The sequence below is a fragment of the Anser anser genome (assembly GCF_964211835.1).
Source record: "Anser anser genome assembly, chromosome: 8".
Taxonomy (NCBI): domain Eukaryota; kingdom Metazoa; phylum Chordata; class Aves; order Anseriformes; family Anatidae; genus Anser; species Anser anser.
This window is the reverse complement of record NC_139728.1, coordinates 23,806,902-23,827,385: the sequence shown is the minus strand read 5'-3', so window position 1 is coordinate 23,827,385 and position 20,484 is coordinate 23,806,902. Positions and strand designations below refer to the sequence as shown.

The window sequence follows — 20,484 nt, the reverse complement described above, 5'->3', positions numbered from 1 at the left end:
CTTTTGTTTCGCCTGCAGATTTTTTTTTGAAGTATCACATGCTATCTTTAGAGAATTCAGCAGTTGTCAGCCTGCTTTTTCCCTCTTGGTCTTCTTTGATTTGTAATTTTCCTCCGTTTATAAATTTAGATGCTCCTGTGTTTCACGGAGCTGAGCTTGCTAATTTGAAACTCAAAGATCTCCCTTTTGGACACTAAAATTGCCATGCCATGCTAAGTGATACCCAAGCTAGCTTTTAATCGGGTAGGCCAATTACAGAAAGCTTTCTGGCGAGATCTGCAATGCATCTGCAACACATACATGAACTCTGAGCAGTGACGTGGGCGGGCAGGGGTTAGCTCACAGCCAGACATGGCTGCCCTGACCTGGTCCCAAGAAGCAGACTTGCTCTTAAACTGAATCTCCTTATGCTCTTGGTCTTTGTCCTTCAAGTTTTTCCTTCGCTCGCTTCCCTTCCCCTCCATTTTGCATTTTTTCCCCTCCAGCCTCATCCTGGTATTTTCGATGGGCTTCTGGTGCTGCCCTCTGCCCTGCAGTACTGGGTTTGGGAGAGGAGGGGAGGCTCTTCTCCTCTTCCTGCCACTGCTATTGCCAAGGAAAATGGTACAGCCAGGCTGCCTGCGCCGCTAGCCTTCTGCCCTTTTTCTTGGCAGCAGATGAAAGCAAGAACACATTGAAAAGAGCAGGGCTGAGCTTGCTGGCTTGCAGGTGTGAGACACCCCGACCTCAGCTGCTGCCCAGCAGCCCGAGCACCCAGCTGCGGGATGGGAACGGGGCTCCTTAACAGTGCAACGCAGCCCTCTGAAAGAGAGGACTGAGAGTAGAAATGCTGAAAAGCGCAGCAACGTATCCAAGTTGCAATGACTCAGAGCCAGAAAATAATTCAGGGTTTGTGAAGCCCCTCTCCTTCAGCTCCCAGTCTGCTAGACCACACTTTCTGCTGAGGGAGAGGCGACTGCCCCTTTGCCTTGCCATTTCTGCTGTTTCCTGCTGTCAGGGCTGTGGGGCACTGCAGGCTCTCACTAAGCCAGGGGACGCAATGGAAAATCCATTCCTGCAGTGGAAATGCTGAGCTGGTCCAAACCCCAGAGCAGTTCCCGAAGGGCTCCCTGGAGCAGGGGTGGCCGCAGTAGGGCAGCGTGGTGGGCGAGTGGGTGGGCAAGCGTGGGTGGGAGAAGCTCACCTGCTTTTTGACATGCTCTCAAAACCCCCAGGCCGCTGGCTGAAGAGAGAGTTGTCTCCCGAGAACTGCTCTGCATTCTGCAAAGGCAGGGGGAGCAAAGTTGGATGAGCACGGGTTGGGAATATGTTTAAGCTTTCTGTGATTTCCAGTCAGTCCGAGTCTGTATCCAAGTTTGGTGGCAGGGCATGCTTCTGATAAACCAACTTAGCAGCACAAAATCCACCAAACCAACATACCTATCCTGGCCCTGTCTTCCAAAACTTGCTGGAAGTGCCTATAATACCCTCTTACCTCCCATCATGGGTAGGTGTTTGCTGTGGGAAAGGAGAGATGGGGCTGATTTATCCTGAAAATCTAAGACTTCTTTTACAATCTACTCAGGCTTCTAATACATTACTTCAAATTGTGATGCTTAAAAATCAGAAATTGTCACCTTAAAGCAGCAGGCATTGAAGGACGGGCTAATTGCAACATGCCTGAATCAGACACCATTTTGCAGTCCTGGTTTCCATTTTGCATAACGAACTGGAAGCTCGTCTCCTTGGCAGCTGCCAACTCTGGGCTGAATCAGAAGAGCCAGACACCCGCCCCCTTCTTGGCCAAGGTCTCGATCAGGATGGAAACTCAGGAGTGCTGGAGGAAAACCAGCCGAGTCGGCAGCAGAGTTTGTGACTCCAGCAGCCACGTCCTCCTCGTGGAGACGCTTCTTCTTGCAGCCCATTTACTTTGCTCTATTTGAATTCTTCGTATCAGAGGCTGCAGTAAGTGGATATTGCTCTCCCAGATGCCAGAAGGGTTCATAAATCAGAGAGAAACAGGTGTCTTCTGAGTCCAGGGTAGTATATTTTTCAGCACTGCAATAAAAACCACAATGCCCTGTCAAGGCTGGCTAACAGGAGGGTATCCTCCCTTCATAAACGAGTGATAACTGGAGCTCAGATGTCAGCCTCTGACCCAGCAAGTGCTGGTGTGAATTTAGGGCTGTTCGGTCTCCCGGAGGAGCTGGAGGGTTTCAGGATGCTGCTTTGGCTCTCCGGAAGCCCGTGTAAGCCATGCTGTCAGCTCTTGAGATTCTTATCTCGGGTATTGCTCTAGACTTTGTAAAAGTTCCTGACCTGCTGGTACAGGAAAAATCTTGGGAAGCGTGATCCTTTACTTGTCTCCTGGCCTCTGCCCACGTAAAGCTCATAAACCGGGCAGCTAATGATATATAATGGCTATCATGTTAAAAAAAATGGTGGTGGTGGTGTAACAACTGGATAAGGATTACTAGCATGGAGGCTGAGCTGTCTTATCAGGGAAAGATGGATGGGCTTTGTGTTTAGGTGCGGGACTGGAACTTGAGAAGCTGATGGCCTTGCCATGGTCTTCTCTTGCGACTCGGAGTGAGTCTCCTCCCGTTTTCTCTGTCTAGCCTGTGAACTCCCAGGGGAGAGAGGGGCCATAAGGCATTATTATTAAGAGATTCCCATGCGAGGAGTAGTGATGGCACTGTACATGGGGCAGTTTGGAGTTCAATGATGCACATGCCGTGAGGTTGGAAAGCCTTTAGTTGTCTGCTTACTGGGAGACAGGGAGCGATGGGTTTCTTAAGCTGAGAGGGTTGAGCAAGACAGAGGAAGATAATGTCAGGAAAGGCTTCAGGACAGGAAATTTTCTCAGACTATCTGCCTTGAAGCAATCAAACTTCACCTCAGCTGTGGCTTTTATTGTCTAGGGTACAACTGGTGCCTAATGCCAAAAGAGGGAAATCACAGTGCTGTGTGGGCATACGCTGATAAGGAAACTGGTTGCCTCTGTATATTTGAAATCATTCCACTCCTAAACGGGGTTGCTGAGACCACTGTATTATTTTCTGTGGCAGGGATTGATTGGCTTCCCATTTCCCTACCTGAGCTACTTCTCCATCTCTAGCTGAATTGGGGATGAAGGTCACTTCTGCCCGCACACAGGCAGTGTCAGCCCTTTAATCTGATATTGGTGGTACTGATTTTTTGTTGACATAATCCTATTGTTTGAACAGACATTCCAGGAATAGGCTAGCATCACTGGAACAGAATGAGGCTAAAAGGGGTTATTGAAGGAATGGGAAATGGACAGAAATACAACATATAGTAGTAGGAACAAAAACACTATTCCTCCACATCTGATTATGATTTGATACTGGACTGAATAGCAGTTCCACTGTAGCCAGTGGATCCAAAGCAGGGAAAAAAATGTTTTACAAAGTTGAAGGTGCTTATGTGTGTCCAAAAAATTATTTTCAGATCGACATTCACAGCTTTGGCATTGTGCCTCTGCCCAGAAAATTTGTCCAAATATTAAAAAATAGTAAATAAGAAAATGTATTTAAATGTCATCCAGTGTTTATGAAGTTTCAGCCGAACTTTGGCAGTCAGCCCTAACTGTGATAAAAGACCCTGCACCAATATATTTTTCTTTTCTCTTTTTTTTCCCCTTTCTTTCTCTCTGTCTCTGTAGACAAAGCTGACAGCATAGTATAGATCTTGAGATATGGCTGATACATTTTTTCTAAGCTGAAGTATGTTGTTAGCTCTTATGCTAATGATTGCAGCAGAATCCCAGCCTTCTTCCACAAAGTATTTGTGGGAAGAGAGGTTACCGCTAAGCGTCATCTTTGATTTTGGATCTTGCTTGGGGTCCTGTCTTCTACAAGTAGATTCAGCCAGTGCCTTGTATGTAACATCTGTTCTCAGGTCGGAAAGTCTTGCTGTCCCCATTTTACAGATGGGCTTTTGAGAGACAGGAGGAATAATGCCAAATGCTTCAAAGATACTTAGTAGAGGTTAAGTGCTGAGTTTGCTTTGAAGGTCTAAACCCAAATGACAAGTTTGTGATCATGCATGAGATTTGTATTGCCCATGGGAACAGACCCATTTTTTCAGGATAGTGTCATAACCACTCCACAACCCTTCCTCTTTCTTCTTCCTAAAGCTCCTACTGACTTCAAAGGTGAAGAATTATGGCCCGCATCCCACAGCACTGTGAGCTCGGACATGTGTACAGACCTTTACCCACACATATATTCCATCAGGGATACTGACTCAAGTAAAATTACACAGACTTGGGGGGGCATTTCTGCAAGACTGGGACTTACCCTCTTTTAGTTCTCATATTCTCTCCTTTAACCTCAAAAGCTTGACAAAGAAATGCACGGTGTACCTAATGACACCCAGGGTGACACCTAATGACTAAGTCTGGGGTCCATCTGTACTGCACATTGGAGAGCTGTAGTCCAGGGTAAATATGAATAGAAAAAAGGCAGAGTTCTAGGTGCCTCTGTCAAACAAAATATTCTTCCTTTTCAATAGCTGTGAGTGAAATATATTATTGAGTTTCCATGAGAAATATGTATTTCTGTGTGTGTATGTATATATGTATGTATGAGTTAGCTGGATTCTCAGAAAAGTGCATGGCTTGCAGAGACTGACTACAGAACCTCTTTATCCCTTCTAACATGCATCAACTGCAACGCGAGCCCAGGTGATGGGTCGCACTGTGCTTTTCTGCTGATCCAACTCCTGCTTTCCTAGATGAACAGCAAAGTAAGAAGTTAGGATTTTTCAGCAGTCCCATCATACACCCCACTATACATTTGAGTACTGATAGCAGTAGTCAGCTATTATTGCAGAGATGGTCAGTCCCTTGCCCATTGGCACAGTGAATGTTTCATCCATTCACGCAGTTTGAAATGACAAATACCTACCTTTAAATATTAAAAATAATTTGTACACTGAATTGAAAGAAAAATATTTGATGAAATGGAACAGGGAAGGTGCATCCCTTCGGTGTGTTCATCAGCCTATTCTTTTAAAACAACAAAATTTCTTCCTCCCCTCCCCCCAAAAACATTAAATCCTGACTGCGGTTAAAAGCTTCCTAATTGCATGCAACTGTTTCTTGACTTCCTGATCCCTGTCTGGTAGTTAGGAATCCAAAGGGTTTCTTAAATCAACAGGAGCAGCTGCCTCCTTGAAGCCAGGCATGGTGTATGTCACTGGCTGTGGAAAGGAGCGGCGATACAGGGAGGAGCGGAGGTGATTAATGGGGCCAGTGTCGTAGCTCAGAGTGTGGTTGCACTACTGTGTACGGCCGTACTTACTTCAATCATTTATCTTCTAGCCTCTGCCACACACACGCACAAACATACACAGGCGCGGTCGGTTTTTTGCCAGTGACGGAGCAGTCATTAGAAATACAGGAATGCACAAGGTGCAGAGGGATCTCTAGCTGATGATGTGCCTGTAGGGTTGATACCTTCTTTCCTCTTGTTCTTTGGACAAGCTTTAGAAATGCTGACAAAACCCAGTCCTTTTTCTGAAATTTATCTCTCTGTCCTTAGCAAACTCTTTCCCACAGAAGGAAAATAAAGGAAAGGAGGAAAAAAAGGCAAAAAAAAGGCAAGGAAATGGCTCCATTTCATGGACTATATTTTAGGTTAGGTAAGGAAGGGAACCGAACTATGAGTTGAATGTGGATGTAGGATTGCAAGTGTAGAATTTGCATGAGCTGAAGCCATTCGATCCCCAGTATTGCAGCTCCTGCCTTGTGCAGGTCGTCCTCACAGGCAGTGCTGTACCTTGCTCTCCCTGAAGCACTGCAGGTGATCCGAGAGCAGGTCCCCTTCGGTTCCCAGCCTTCACTTCCCTTCAGCCAAAAACAAGGGAGAAGACTTCCCTTACATGGGTGTCGAGCCTTCAGATGTTCCCAGAAAATGTCACCTTCCATTTTGGTCCCCAAGAGCTCCCATGACTCCTGGCTTAGCTACATCATCCCATCAAATACAGGGTACAGAGGAATTGCAAAGTCTTGGCATATCTGTATGGACCAACTGATTTACAGTTTTACCTTGCAGAGGTTATAGCAAGTGTAAAATGGCTACTCATTCCTCAAACATTATTCCTACGGTAATCTCTCACTGCTTTTCACCAGGAATTGAAGCTGCTGCATCCTTTGCTATCGTAGCCAGCGATGTTTTACCCCTCTGACGCCAGCAGGCTTCTCCTGCGTCCCTTTGAGACAAGCACAGGCTCTTGCCAGACAACAAGGCAGCTTCCTTGTGCATTAACAGGAAACTGGTGTCTCCAGTTGGTCTGGCTTAATGGGACTGTTATTATTGAGTGCTGGCAAAGGGCTAAAATGAGAACAAGGTGCAAAGTACTTGCTTGCTGTGAGGACTTTACAATATACATTGGAGAAGCCAAGCCATCCTGGAGAGCCCGGAGGAAGGAGTGACTCAGGCTAATACAATTGAATCCGTAAGGAGGGACGTGCTGTGGGAAATACGGTGATTTGGCAAAGCAGGTTGGGGAATCACAGTGTTTGAACCTCAAAGGTCCACCTGGTCCTCCTGGCTGGTGCAGGTAGAGCAGCAGGTTGCTGTCGGCAGCGCTGGGGCTCTTGGCTCTGGAGATGTGGTGCCCGTTTCTGGCTCGCCCAGCTGGGTACGGCCCTTGGTGCAAATCCAGGGCAAGGCCTGGACTTGTCCTGCTGAATAATGCATGGTGAGAAATCTCAGCTTCCCCGTCCCCCACACACATCAGAAGAGTTGTAGCTGAGGCTGCAGTGAGAAAGCTTTACGGAGAGCCACTGGGAAGGTGAAGGTTAGTTCTTTCCCTAAGACTTGCTGAAAGCTTCTGGAGAGACAATCTGAGCGAAGAACGTGGGAAGAGACAAAAATCGTTGTGGTAAAATCATGCGGCCACATGGGAGGGTAAGAGGTGGGCTGAAAAAAGAAGACTAAAGGCAGGTTCGAAGAAAATGAGTGCAAGAATCTGGTATATTAGAAAACCAGAGGAAGAATTAAAGCAAAAGAGCCCTTGCATCAAGTATTTCAGCACGCTGCTTGAGGGATGTTCCCCTTATGGACTGCGCATGCAATACCATTACCACTGACTCAGATTAACACTGGAAATCCTGGCAGATTTGCATTCACCTGGGGACTCAGAAACCCGAACTGGGGTTTTGCAGCTTAAGCTGCTTTCCAGTGGTGAGGCAAAGAAAATCACCGGAAGGTGCCTGATCCTGTAAACAGTCATCAGACACTGCCCACCTACAGCACTTGTCGCTGCACTGTAGGCTCCCATGTTCTCACGGCAGACCTTGCGCTCATTGTGTCAAAACAGATCAACTATCCTAAAAATCAGAGACTTCCAGCTTGTCTGTCCTTTATAGCTTGGGTCTTGGCCCTTTTCTGGGTTAGCTGCCCTTGCTAGAACAATCCTAACAATGCTTTGGGTTTTCACCATGCTTCTTTGTGTGTGAACATCTCTCCTTCTAAAAGTAGGGACCAAAGGAGCACTTCTTGTGGCATTGCCTTCCTCTCCCCCAGAACATCAGGAATATTCTAGGGACTTGCGCGTTGCAATTCGTTGTCTTCTCTAGTGAGATCTAATAGCATCTAAAACTGAGGGAAAGGTAAGGAGTTTTATCACATTTACATCTTCCTTTACATCAACATTTCCTACTATTTTAACCATTTGGATTATTAAAAATCAGCATATACAAGCCAAATCTTGCAGCCCTTATTCAAGGTGAAGGTGACTTCAGCTGAGAACAGATTAGAGGACTTGTTCTGTTATTAATTGGCCAATGAACTGGGTTGAACAAGCAGAGAAGAGGTTTTGGTAAGTTACCCAGGTGTAATGCCTAAAAGCTCAGTCTGCTGAAGGAACGGAGAAAAGTCAAAATGAACTTAAGTTCCATTTAGGAAACGTTTGCAGCCTGCTGTTCCCTTCCGAGATGAGGAAAGGTACCAGCTATTCTGAAAAATTGCCTGTTGTTGGGGTTTTTGTTTGTTTGGTGATTTGTATATTTTTTGTAGAATTCCCAGCAAGCTCACATCCTCTGGTGGTTTTTTTTTTCAGCAATGTTCAGATGGCTCAAGTAAGACTAGATTAAAACCTCCAGTGTTTTTGAGATTACTTAACCGTTGTCACATGTCCTTTTTGTAAGCCCATTTTCTTTAACGGAGCTTGGTGCCTCCAGCTGAGCCTGTCTCTCTCTCTCCACTGCAGGTCCCCAACTTCATCAACACGACGCTCCCGCCCCACGAGCAGGTGACGGCTCAGGAGATAGACAGCTACTTCAGACAGGAGCTCATCTACAAGAGGAATGAGAGGATGGGGAAGAGAGTGATGGCACTTCTGAGGGAAAACGCAGACAAGAGCTTCTTCTTTGCCTTTGGAGCAGGTACAGCAGTGCTCTATTTTATTTGGATATCGTGATTAGAAGTAAAGTGGTTTGAATGCTTTGGGGTTCTTCCTCTGGTCATGCAGGAAGCTTTCTCAGGGGATTTGCACAAAGGCTTTTTGTCTGTATAAACCTGCTTCTAAAACGAAGTGATTTGCTGCAGGAGGTGGGCCTGGGTCCATCTGAGTTGTGATAAGGCTGTGCTTTCTGTCAGATTGTCTTGGTAGAGCTGTGAAGCTGTTAACACTTCTCACACCTTTGTGTTTGTTCCCTTCCCCACCCAAACCTGTTGGCTTCTTAGGTTGTGTTTGCACCATGGTTGTGTTGCTGGCAGTGGGTGTAGGGTGCCTGAAGGGCCTTTGAATTTGCAGGGTCAGGTACTGGTGGCAGGGAGGCTGGGGGAACGTGAACCTTGCTGTGGCAAGGCACCAGTGTGTGGCTCTGGGTCCTGGGCTGGCATTTCAAACCTTCTGGTGTTTCTGCTCCTTGTGTTTCTTGATGTGACTTAGCTGCTTTGGTGTGTCCCAATAGATTGGATGTTTCTGAGCCTTGCACAAGTGTATGATTTACATGTATAGCTAAATAGCAGCATTTTAAGTCTCTAAGTAACAATCTGATGCATCCCTCTGCCTGTTTTAATTTTCTACATGGAGACTGCAGAAAGAAAATGTCTCTAGAACTTTTGTACATCTGCAACAGCATAGGCAACTGTCCTGTCTCTCTTCTTGTTTACCCTTTCAAATGGAATTCACGTTTCAGTGTGATAAGAGCATAAATAACTGCTCGGGCCCCTGCTCAGCAGAATCCTGAGTGCCGGCTTCAGTGGTTCTTTAAACTGTCCTGACTTCAAGGCAGTTTGAGATTTCCATGCTGAGAACTGATCTGCTCCTCCTGCTCCATCTTGCTAACAATTTCTCATTTTTGACAGAACTTTGCTTCTCGTCCCATGGCTCTCCCTGTGAACTTTGGCAACGACTTGCCTCTTGCTACTCACTTTGGTGGGAATTCTGATTAAGGACTGCAGGCTTTAATACAGATAGATGCATTTTGATGTATTTATTTTTTGAGTGGATCCAGACTGAATTTTCCCAAGCCTATTTAATCTCAAGCTTGCCTGATATTTCTGTATGAGGAGTCTTGCTCATCTGTTTTTACAGTAGGAAAATATGTCATTGTGGTTCTTAATTGGACAGGGACTAACTTTAAAAAAAAAAAAAGTTTGTCTAACCCATGGAGCTAGGTTTATTGGAGATTATAGTACATGATGGGTCTGATGGAGTCTCCAGTTCAGGAAGTCCCTAAGCAGGTAACTCCTGGAGCCAGGGGGACAAACTGGGCATTGCTGTGTGTGAGGTTTGGGTTCCCAACTCCTATCTGCATCTGAGAGCAGCTACCCAAAACAGACAGGCAGCTCCACTTCTGAAAGCTGGCTTGTAAAGAGTAAGTCCCATTCTGTCTCTCAGTGCCCATTTTGGCTATGCTGGAAAAAGCTTTGTCACTGGATTGTTTCATTTTTCCAGCACTGACTGTAATAAGACAGAGTAGATGCGGCAGAATTGCCGCAGATGTGGCAGAATTTATTGGAAACAAGGGGTGGGGGAGAGGCTGAGGAAAGCTTTTTGTTTTGGGTGCTTTGTTCCAGCATCCCTTTGGCCTTTCGCACTAAAACAGTCCCTCCCTGCAGGCCATCTGCACTTTAAGTACAATTAATTCCTCCTCTGTTCTCCAGAGTTTTTTCTTCATGCCATAAGTACTGAGGAAAATTATTAATTATTCAATGCCAAAACTTTTATGTGGCCTAAGTGCAAGCAAGTTCATTTTCTCTTATGATTCAAAAGCAGTTTTTGTCCTGAAGGTGTAATTGTAAGAGTGACATTTTAAAAAAAAAAAAGCATTTTGAAAAGGCATCTTGTATTCTGATATCTACCTCTTGATTTTTAAGGGTTTTTTGTTATGTGCTTTGGACGTGAATTCAAACTGTTTTCTAGGTCCTTGAGGGTTTTTTTTTTTTATGTATAAAAAATGGTGTTCTTGATGAAAGTTCAGGCTTTCACATATTCCCATGAACTCTGAAGTGCAAAATTTTAGAAATGCACCTTTGATTAGGACAGGCATGAGAGAACCCTGCTGGAATGTGCTTACTCTTGGAATAGTGCAAGAAGTTATTTCACTTTGTTTGAAAACTGGTGTATTTAAGGCTGATGGGATAGAAAAACAGTAATTAGGGAAAAAATATTCTGGATGAAGTACCCCCAAAAGGTTTTCTTCTTGTGTTAAGCATGATCTTTTTATTAAAACATACATTTTGAGAATATTGGAATTTATATAATTGAATTCTTATTCATTTCGAGGTATATTGGTTTCCAAATTTCATAATTTCAGTCATGGTTTCTGGGAAGGGAAAAATTGGATAAAACTGTGCTGACAAATAAAATTAGGAAAACAAAATGTTTTAGGAAAACAAAATGTTTTCCTAAACATGAAATTTTCTCCTGCTACGTGAAAATAACTCTGGAAAAGCTTCAGCAAATGCAGTGTTATGGTCTTGGGCTGCTATAAGGTGACTCACTTGGCCTTGGTGTCATCCTGTAACTCGCAGTACACCTGGGGACAGGGTCCCACTCTGAAAATCACCCTCCAGAGGCAAGGAGCAAGAATGTGGTGTCCCTGTTAAACTCTTGCTGTGTGCCACGTAGAGCTGAGCTGCAGAGACATCAGGGTGCATTGCAGGGGATGTGCTTTAGGGTGTCTGTTTTGTGAGCGAGCACAAGGCTAGGAAACATCGGGCACACAAGTACTGGGGATGAAGAAGTTGTAAGGGGAGAGGTACTTGAATATCCAAGAAAGCTGAGATTAAAACAGGTTTTAGATCCATGAGATGAAGTGAAACCTTTTTACTCTGCTGAAAGGATTTTGCTCCATTCAGAAATATTAAAACAACAACAACAACAAAAATTTGCTCAATTCTCGCTTGAGCTTTTCAGTTTTCTGACTTTATTTTAAATAGAAGGTAGACTTTTCAATAGATTCCCGCTTCTACCCTTCCATGGCATTACTCATACTATAAATACATTGGTACAGGTCAAGCTTTCAATTTATTCCTTTATAAAACACAAGTGAAAATGTCCATTTACTCTTTCCATTTTTACTTCTTTCTCCTCTCCAAGAAAAATACAGGATTTGGGTAAAATGGGACGCAATTCTATACCCAGTTCTGTACACCTCATTCTTCTCCTGCCATGGTTTACCGTAGTCTGGCTTAATGTGAAAATTCCGCTGCGCCTATATGCACACTAACTGTACTCTAGTAAAGAAATGGCATTTATTGTTTGTGCAGTTAAATGTTATTTTTCAGGTAACAGGCGTGTTAATTTTTCTCTCTGAATGAGTGAAAGTGGTTAAATAGGGTACTTCTAAACAAAAAAGATTTTTCTGCTTGCTTTTTTGTTTTGAAAATCCATCATGGACTGTCAGGAATTATTGATCAGTGAAGCCCCTCAGCCCTGATATATACATGTGATTAATAAAGGTCCATTTACAGTCAAGAAACAGACACTGCCAAGAGCACATGGGCTGTTAAAAAGAGTTAATATTTTGGCAACTAAGACTATACACATGAAGTCAATGTTTAAGAAAAAATCACTCTGGTTTATTTCATTTTTATGGGCAAATAATTTTCAAGTAACACTTATGATAACAGATGGATAAATTTATGTCTGCAGTTAATTTGAACGATAATTTCCTTAGGATGTTTTACTTAGTTGCATTTCTTTTTCTTTTATGAGAGCTGTCAGTTTTGTAACTGAGAGCTGGATTTATTGCTTCAGAAATTCGGATGCTGCTCTAGTTCATGATGTTTATTAGCAGCCAAGTCAGTAGGCTTTAAGATCTTTTTTGGTGTTTTTTTTTTTTTTTTAAAAAAAAAAAAACTTTCTGTGCTGAACTGTAAGCACCATAGTGGCTCCCATGGCAGGAGGGGAATCGAGCTGTCTCGGGGGCTCAGTCCTGTGGCAGAGGACAGTTTGTGTTTTCCCAGCCTGCAAGGTCTGTGCAGCCCCCTCCATCCCTGGTGTGGTGGAAGAGCACATGTGGGATTTCCACAGCTCCTGGTAAAGTTGGCGTGTACTGCCAGAACTCACCGCTTGACAAAAACAGGCCTCTTTGGTTCAGATGTCAATAGAGGTGGCTGAGATTAGGCTTAAATTTCTGAGATATTCTGTAAGATAAAAGATTGGGGCTCTGCTGATGTCTGCATGATCCCATAAAAACAGAGGAATAATTCTGCTGGTGTTCCTGCTTCAGTGGTTTTGATTGTTCCTATTCAGGAAAGGTGAATTCCTTCCCCATTCTGCTGAGGTTTTTCTCAGACAGTGTTAGGCTGGCAGCATCATCAGTAATGAGTCTGTCATAAACTAAATGGTTAAAAATAATGTTACACATGGTCTCCAAAGCCTTTTGCAAACGCTATCTGGTCAGAATATTAAATGCTATCTGGGATGCAGAAGTGTGTTGCAAGTCTTGTGGCTGTGTTTTCACATGCTGGAGAAGTAATTGCCGAGCTTTTCTAAAGGATGGAGGTGGTGTGAGAGCACAGGGTGAGTGCAAAGCCTCCTGTTCCTAGTCCTCAGCTCCAGCTTTCTCACTGCTCTCTACAGAGGTTTCCCAAGAGGAATTTCATCACACCTCATCATAGATACAGAAGATACCAAAGGCAGGGACAGATCCACCATTCACCTTCTAAAGTAGAGTGACAAGGTGGCTCAGGTCATGCATGGTCTGGATCACCACTATGACATGCTTATTTTTCTCCGTAAACTAAAGAGAACCTGGGGAGATGGTTACAGGTGATGTAGCTGTCTTGAACGTTAAAATAAATAAAATAATGATGACCATCACTGAGGTGGAAGGTAGTGGATGTTGAATTTGGGTGAGAGGAAAGATGGGGAGAGGTGGGAATCTTTGTTATGGGAAACTACAATTCTGTTCAGTAGTTTGGGAAAGGGAATGAAGTGATGGATACTATACACAGCTTAAACACAAAAAATTAAAATCCAGAGGGCCTTTGTGAAAGCTGTTAGCACCTGCCACAAGATCTGGCACTCAGGTTCACATATGTTACTTGAAAGTGATTTTTCAAAAGAGAAATACCTTGAGCCTGCCATGCAACTGCACACTGAGGACTGGGGATTTACAGACTTTGAATATGCAAATAGGTGTCTTGCACTTCACGCTGATGAAATATTGCATGCAAATTAGACACAAAGCTGCACCTACTTCTGTGCCATTGGGAACTAACTCGGCCTCACATCAGAGGCCCAGTCCTCCTTTTTCCAGAAATTGTGTAGCTCTTTCCATTCCTGTTCTTCCTCTTGGATCCTCTGTAGGACATAGGAGGGGGGGAGGAATAAATAATAATAATAAAAAAAAAAAAACACCATACACTTGCAGGCTGGAATATAAAGGGACTTTATCCCCAGGGTCAGACATCCTGGTCCAGCACTGATTAGTGGTGCTACTGACATCACTAGTGCAGTTCATCAGCGGGCTGTCTCAGTGGAACAAGAAGTTGGCGACTAGGAGATTGAACTTGGCAAGCCTACAAAAGAGGAAAAAAAGGGTGAATTAACAGTTTGCAGATGCTAGAACTCCCTTTGCTCGTGTTTATTTGGGCATCCAGATGCTTATAGTGAGGTTGGCCTGTTTTTGTGTATGGACTTTTTAATGTTAATTTTTAAGGTAAAGCATCACTTTGCTTTTAAAAATATACTTGCATGCTAATTTTGACCAAAAACATGTAATTGATTTGTTTAAAAGTCTGTATTAAACAGGCAGGGTCTGATTCCCTTTTCAGACACTGTTGTAAATCAGGAGTTACTCCACTGGGGAACCGCTCGTTCCAAGTGCAAATCCAGCCTGTAGCCTTTTTAAAAGAAAAGAAAAAAACAGAACCACACAACTTCAGCAGAACTTTCTGTACATTGATCATGTATCATATGGAGGTTTGGAAGCCTCTGGATATTTTCTTTTCACCTGAAGCTTAAATTGGCACAAAGAGAGAACCTGAGCTAGGGAAGCCAAAATAAACCTGCCTCCACTACCTTATTGTGAAAAGGGAAGTGCCATTGTGAAGGCTGATTCCTGTAATCCTGATTTGAGGAAAAACTCCTGTTGTACAACAAGATATTAATCATAGAAATGCTATACAGCATATGTGACGTTTAGCTATCTTGAGGCTGCTATCACCTGTACCAACAAAGGAAGGTAGGACACCTAGCAAGTGAAAGAACAGATTTATGTCGCTGGGCATGTATTTGCTTGGGTGTCACCACCAAAACTGCTGAGGGAAGTTTGGCCAGCCCTGGACTCCCTCTGGTCTGCTGGAGAATTCCTCATGCTCAGCAGGGAGTCCTGCCTGGCTGCTTCTCATCGTTGCTCCCAATGAAGTAGATTGCAGCCCAAAATCCAGGCCTTCGTGTTTGCTAGTTCCAGGTATTTAAGTAAATGTTAAATGCAAATAAAATAGGCCTTGAAAAGTGCAGTGTATGCATTTACCATCTCTGGCATAATTGTTCCCAGGATGAATGGGAAAACTCGCCTGTACACAGTAGGATTTTGCTTTAAAGAAACGTGTATGTTAATGTCAGGCCCTCTGGGTCCCTGACATTTTCATATCGTATTTATTATTACATCTGTGCCAAGTTCTACTGTATAAGTCTAATTCTGCCTGTCTGTTGTCAAAGAAAAGAAAGCTATATTGGCCCCTTCTGTCCTATAATATAGAGATTTTGGCTATACCCTAGCTGTATTTCTCCTCAAAATTTGAGATGTAAAAATGTAGACATAATTCAGGAAACTCTCTTATTGGAACTGCAAATAATCATGGGAGATTTACACCCAGGCTTAAGCGCTCTGCTGAACAGGAATGGGCTTAAACATGGGATGAAATGTTCTCCCCCCCAGCCCCTAGCCATATGCAAGAACTTGCTGTGAATCTATAGGCCACCCTGTAAGCTCTCAGGAGACCAGCAGAGGTCCCATATAATTCTAGATTTCATAGCAGGGGTGTTGAAATCAATATATGGATGCGAGACAGTTCATCACTTTCCATCCCAAAACAGTCTCATCAGAAAGTTCCCAACCAGATCCAGCAGTGCTGTTAGCGAGATCTGTAAAAGTCTGTGTGGAGAACCCCAAGGCTGGCAGCGTTCCTCTTACCACTGAGACTTCTGTGGGATGCTAGTGTGAAAAGGCAAATAGGATGCAGATGGCAAAAGATCCAAGGATCTCGTCTGTGCCGTGATTATCCCAGCTGGTAGCACAGATTTAAGATGTTACTGCACCCAAATGCACTTCCAGTCACCCAGCTGTGTGGTGGTGTCCCAGAGCAGCAGGAAATTTGGTGACTCAGCTGCCTAAGTTCAGAACCCTGTATGTTAGCACAGATCCTTCGGTGGTGTCTCCCATTAACACAGACTGACAGGGTTGGTGTGGGTTCATGTTCCCTCCTGCCTGGAGGAGCAGCACTGCCCCCAAGGTGACCTAGGCCACCATGGTTATGTCCCCTAAGGCTCCTCGGTCAGGGCTTCAGGCTGCCAGAGCAGGAGCTGAAAGGGAGACTTGATAGTGAGAGACCAGCTTGTACTGCTGAGCTTCTACAGCTTCAGGGCGTTTCTGATAAGTTTTAGGGGCAAGTTGCGGGAGGACTGTGCATGGAGGAAGTACTGGTGATCATCTTGATGGATTACAAAGACAGGGCATGAATGCTGGCTAGAGTTAGTTGTTCCGCAAAAGATACAGAACTGAAAGCCTTAAAAAGCCTGGCTGTAAATTATGTGGATTTTTTGAGAATTTTTACTGGTATGGAAACTGGGAATGGAAATCTCATTAAAGTGGGCGTTCTTGAGAGAGTTCCAGGATTTCTTGGTCATGGTTATGCCAGGAATACCATCAGAGCAAACTTGCTGAGAAAGGATTTATGGATTTGGGATCAGATCCTATTCTCGCTGAATTAATGGTACTTCTGGAGCTGACATCAAGGTGACTGGCATATGCACCTGGATGAGACAACATTTATTTGTCATTCCAATGCTTTAATCTAGGCTGTTACTTTCACATTACTGGAAAACATCAATACCTTCTGTCTCTTTTTAAGCCTATTAAATTCCTGTTCCATTGTTGTTTTCTCTGGTAGATCACAAGAGACGTGTCAAGGAAAAGAAAACGTGTGTGCAATATACCTCTGCCCAACAAAAATATTTAAACATCAGAAACGTAAAGTGAAGATAGAGTTACTTAGAGAGGCAGAGGGGAAATAATTAGAGTGCCAGCCAGCCAGAAGAGATGTCGTAAACTTCAGTTATTCACCTCTCATAGATGTTGAAAACAAACTCTGCCACTGTTCACCCATTTTATAGTGGTGTGTAGAAAGCAGCAGAGATCTGTGGACAAAATTGGTCTAATGGCAATGACAACTGGGCTCAAGCCCAAGTCCAATAGCTGAGCTGCCATCTAAAACTGGAATAAGATCGGATTCATTCTTGAATCTCAGATCCCTTTCTGCTCTGTGTAATAGATCTAATGAAATGTGAGTCAGGTCTAGACTGATGGGGAGCGAGAAGCAACTCCAATCCATGGAAAATGTTCATCTTTCAGATTTGTAATTAACCTTTTTAAAAACTAAACTTAAGAATATAAAAGGTCTTAACAAGAGTGGAAAACACTGGAGTGCTGGTTTTGGTAGAAGCTTCAGAGCTGTGGCCGCTGCAAGTCCGCAGGTGACTGCCTTGGGGGTAGTGCTGGAGTTCTTGCTATTGGTAGACCAATTTTCTAGAGCTGTGAACTAACTTTTAAAAAAAAAAAAAAAGTCTTCAGAACTACCAGTCTTTACTCCTATTGACTTCCAGACAGGCAATGAGAAAGGGGAGGCAGGTGAATAAGCAAAACGTCAGATGAATGAATGTGTTTTGTAACTTTTTCTGTCTCTCTAGAGGTATTCACTGAGACTTACCAAGTACTTTGATTTTGATAAACTGTTTTTCACCAGCCAGTGACCTTTCTGCCAGAGAACTTCCAAACACCTTTTTAATCTAAGTGCTAACACTTTGTTGGAGTTTAGCTTTGGATCTGTCCCTGGCAGAAATGAAGTCTCTGTCACTGTCCAGGAATAATGTTGCAGGACTGAAACCTAGGTGACTTATATCTAAAATAAATAACATGAGTATTTTTAGTATTTTTCTGTAGTTTGTTATGGGAAATACCTTAAATTCTGAGGTTTGAGGACTTTTTTTAAATTGTATTTATATGCGGAAGGTAATTCGAGAGAAAAATCAAATGCCACCACTGGGTTAACTTGGTATGAAATTCAGCACCAGTTCTCGGTATTTACACAGAATTCACATTCACTTTGTGTTTTTCCTTAAGGTGTTTGAGGTATAGTGAAACTGCTGTGAGGTTCTTATCACTTAGCGATCTGGTCTGGTTCCAGCTGAAAATTTTGCAGTACCTCTGACTGAGAGGATTGGTTTAAAAGTAACAGAAGTCTGCCAAAGAAATAAAGACTTCATTATTGACATCAATGCTATTTTTAATCTGGTTTCCTACGGAAATGAGGCTTAAGAAATCATGGTGTTTGTGAGTGTCTGCATATAGGTGTGTGTGAATGTCTTTTCCCCCTTGTAAATTTTTAGTCTGTTGGCTGATTATAACCCAAGTTGACAGATGGCTAGAGTCTCCAAGATAAGTTCTTCCATGCGTCACGAAAACAAGTGATTGGATGGAAGAGAAAGAAATTGATGGTGCTCATCCACTGGAAGAGCACAGCGTGAGCTGAACTTTTATTAGACCTCAGAAAATCTCTCAAAATCTCTAAGGGAGGAGGTGAAATCTCTCCATAGTTAATGGCGCTTTATTGGTTCCTCTGCGTGCAGGAGGATGTGGTATGTAGTACGTGTATCAGTCACGGCATGGTATGAGCAGAATAATGATGTTTAGAGTAAATAATTATCTGGAGTATCTCAGGATCCGCATATCTCTGGACTGCACTCTAATGAGCAGTTCATTCTCAAGGCCAGAGCGACATTAGGTAGCAGCTTGGTAAATGTGACCTAGGTATGCCTCCAGGACTCTCTATAAACCTAATGAGTCGTGGGCACTCAAACCGTGCAGCCTCGTTACTGCTAATTGGCCAAGTGTGCCATCAACCATGCCTGAAAATGTTCTTAAGTAGCGAAGGGGTGAAAAGAGCATCAGAAACTCTTACCAGCCCAAGAGGCAGCCTGGGGCAACATTCCTGCGTGCAGAGTTCAGGAACACTTGAAGGTTGTTCCCCCGAGACCTGAAAGGGCTTACTGGCAATCAGGAACAAATTTGACAAACACAGTAAAGAGTAAACCATGAGCTGTGGGGGGAAGCAGTTTTGCAACCTTAGGTGATCAGAAAGGGGGATAGCTGTTACTCAGCTGTTGGAGAAGATGTGCTGAAAACATGGTGACGAGGACAGTGTTTGAAACCTTTCCAGAGCAAAATACAGATGGGAGTTGGAAAAGTCAAGCCGGAGTTGGTTCTTAATTATTTTTTTCTTTAGATTTCTGAAAATTGTCTAGTATCTTGGTAACAGCGGTAACCGTTAGGGTGGGACGCTCCCTTTTGATCTGTAGGTATCTGAAAGTTCAGCACATCTTCTGTGTAAAATCATCAGGTTCCTCTCACCCGTGAATCCCCATAGGACAAATCCTCCCACTTAGCTCAGATCCATGTTTTAAGACGGAAGGAATTGCCCTCTGGAGACATCTTTCCACTGGCTACGGAGGAAACCTAGAAAACGGACCTCCAACAGATGCCTGCCTTTCTGGTGGGAGGGATTAACTGAACCCTGAGAGCAGGAGTCAAGGGTTCAGTGCTCTGTCCTTACCTCTACCTGACCTTGATCAAGCTGCTCGGCAAATTAAGACCTCCCTGAGCAACATTTTGTGTTGCTGCCTATGGAAGAGCCATGTTATTCCTGAGGAAAGTTAGCAAGCAGCTGGCTGGCCCAGGAGTGCTGTCTGTCACTTCTTGGAGAGCGCCTTGGTGTGTGCTGTAGGGGTGAAGAAAGCCCTCTGCCGCTAGCTCTGGAAAACTCACACGGGGCTGGATTTCCTCCCCAAGACAGAGGGAGAGCTGTAATCCCCCCCAGCACCTAGCAGTACAAAGCTTCCAAGTCTTACTGTGTGATACAGTTGAAGCCCAGTGTTGGCCAACCCTTTCGTTCACTGCTCGGATCCTTTGCTAGCCCTAGCACTCAGCAAACTTTCCACCTTTGAGTGCATAGAAGGGAGACGCAGATATGCAGAGGGGTAAAGCTTCTTTCCTCAACTGTCCTGTCTAGGGAGGGAAAGACACTTCTAGTAGAAGTGCAATCATTCGTAAGCTTGATATCTGCCTGAAACTGGAAAAAAAAAAAAAAGAAACAGAACCGCTTTCTATTCATCGAGGGTGGTTATCCTCGTGAGGGACAAAACAAGCAGCCAAAACCAAAAAATGTTTTGACATACCATGTGTTTGTTAGATCTTTGCTGTTTGCTTAAAGCAGCAACTAGGCCAAATGAGTAAGCACTGTCAATGAGAAGCGATTCAGACCTTGAGACCCTTTGCAGCCTTCTGATATGACTTGTCTTACTGCATGCAAGGCCCAGGAGGGGTGGAAATTGGAGGGTGTGTGGGAGGGTTGTTTTTGTTTTTTCTAGTATTATGAAGAGACGTACCAGACAGCGCCCCCCGTGGAGCCTCTCACCAAGTCTGTAGCATTTATCCAGCATCTCCTTGAAACACAAAAAGCTCAGAAGTTGTCTGCCTGAATTTACGCTCACAGTTCAATCATCTCCCACACAATAAAAGCTCCAGTGTTGGCCTGCCTGTAACTCTTGTGCTGTGCGGTGCTCCTGTCAAAAGGGAGCCCTTCCTTCTAGCATTTTTGTTTTTCTTAATACCTGCCAATCACACGGTTTGCCTTTGCCTAAAGTTTGTTGTCTTTGCAGTTGGTCACAGCGTGAGCTACCAAAAACCTTGCTGAGCTTGACGGGATATTCTGTTAGCCTAACCCTAACACATGA

The 20,484-nt window shown here is 43.9% G+C and overlaps 1 protein-coding gene across 8 annotated transcripts in view; it reads left to right on the top strand.

The window, feature by feature from the left end:
* The window catches only part of TRABD2B (TraB domain containing 2B), a 286,541-nt gene that overhangs the window by 167,626 nt on the left and 98,431 nt on the right, over positions 1–20,484 (top strand). For all 8 annotated transcript variants that reach the window (XM_083845611.1, XM_083845610.1, XM_083845612.1 and 5 more), the window contains exon 4: positions 8,221–8,395. In XM_083845611.1, the coding sequence (XP_083701737.1) occupies positions 8,221–8,395 (175 nt within the window). The remainder of the gene's footprint in view (positions 1–8,220; positions 8,396–20,484) is intronic.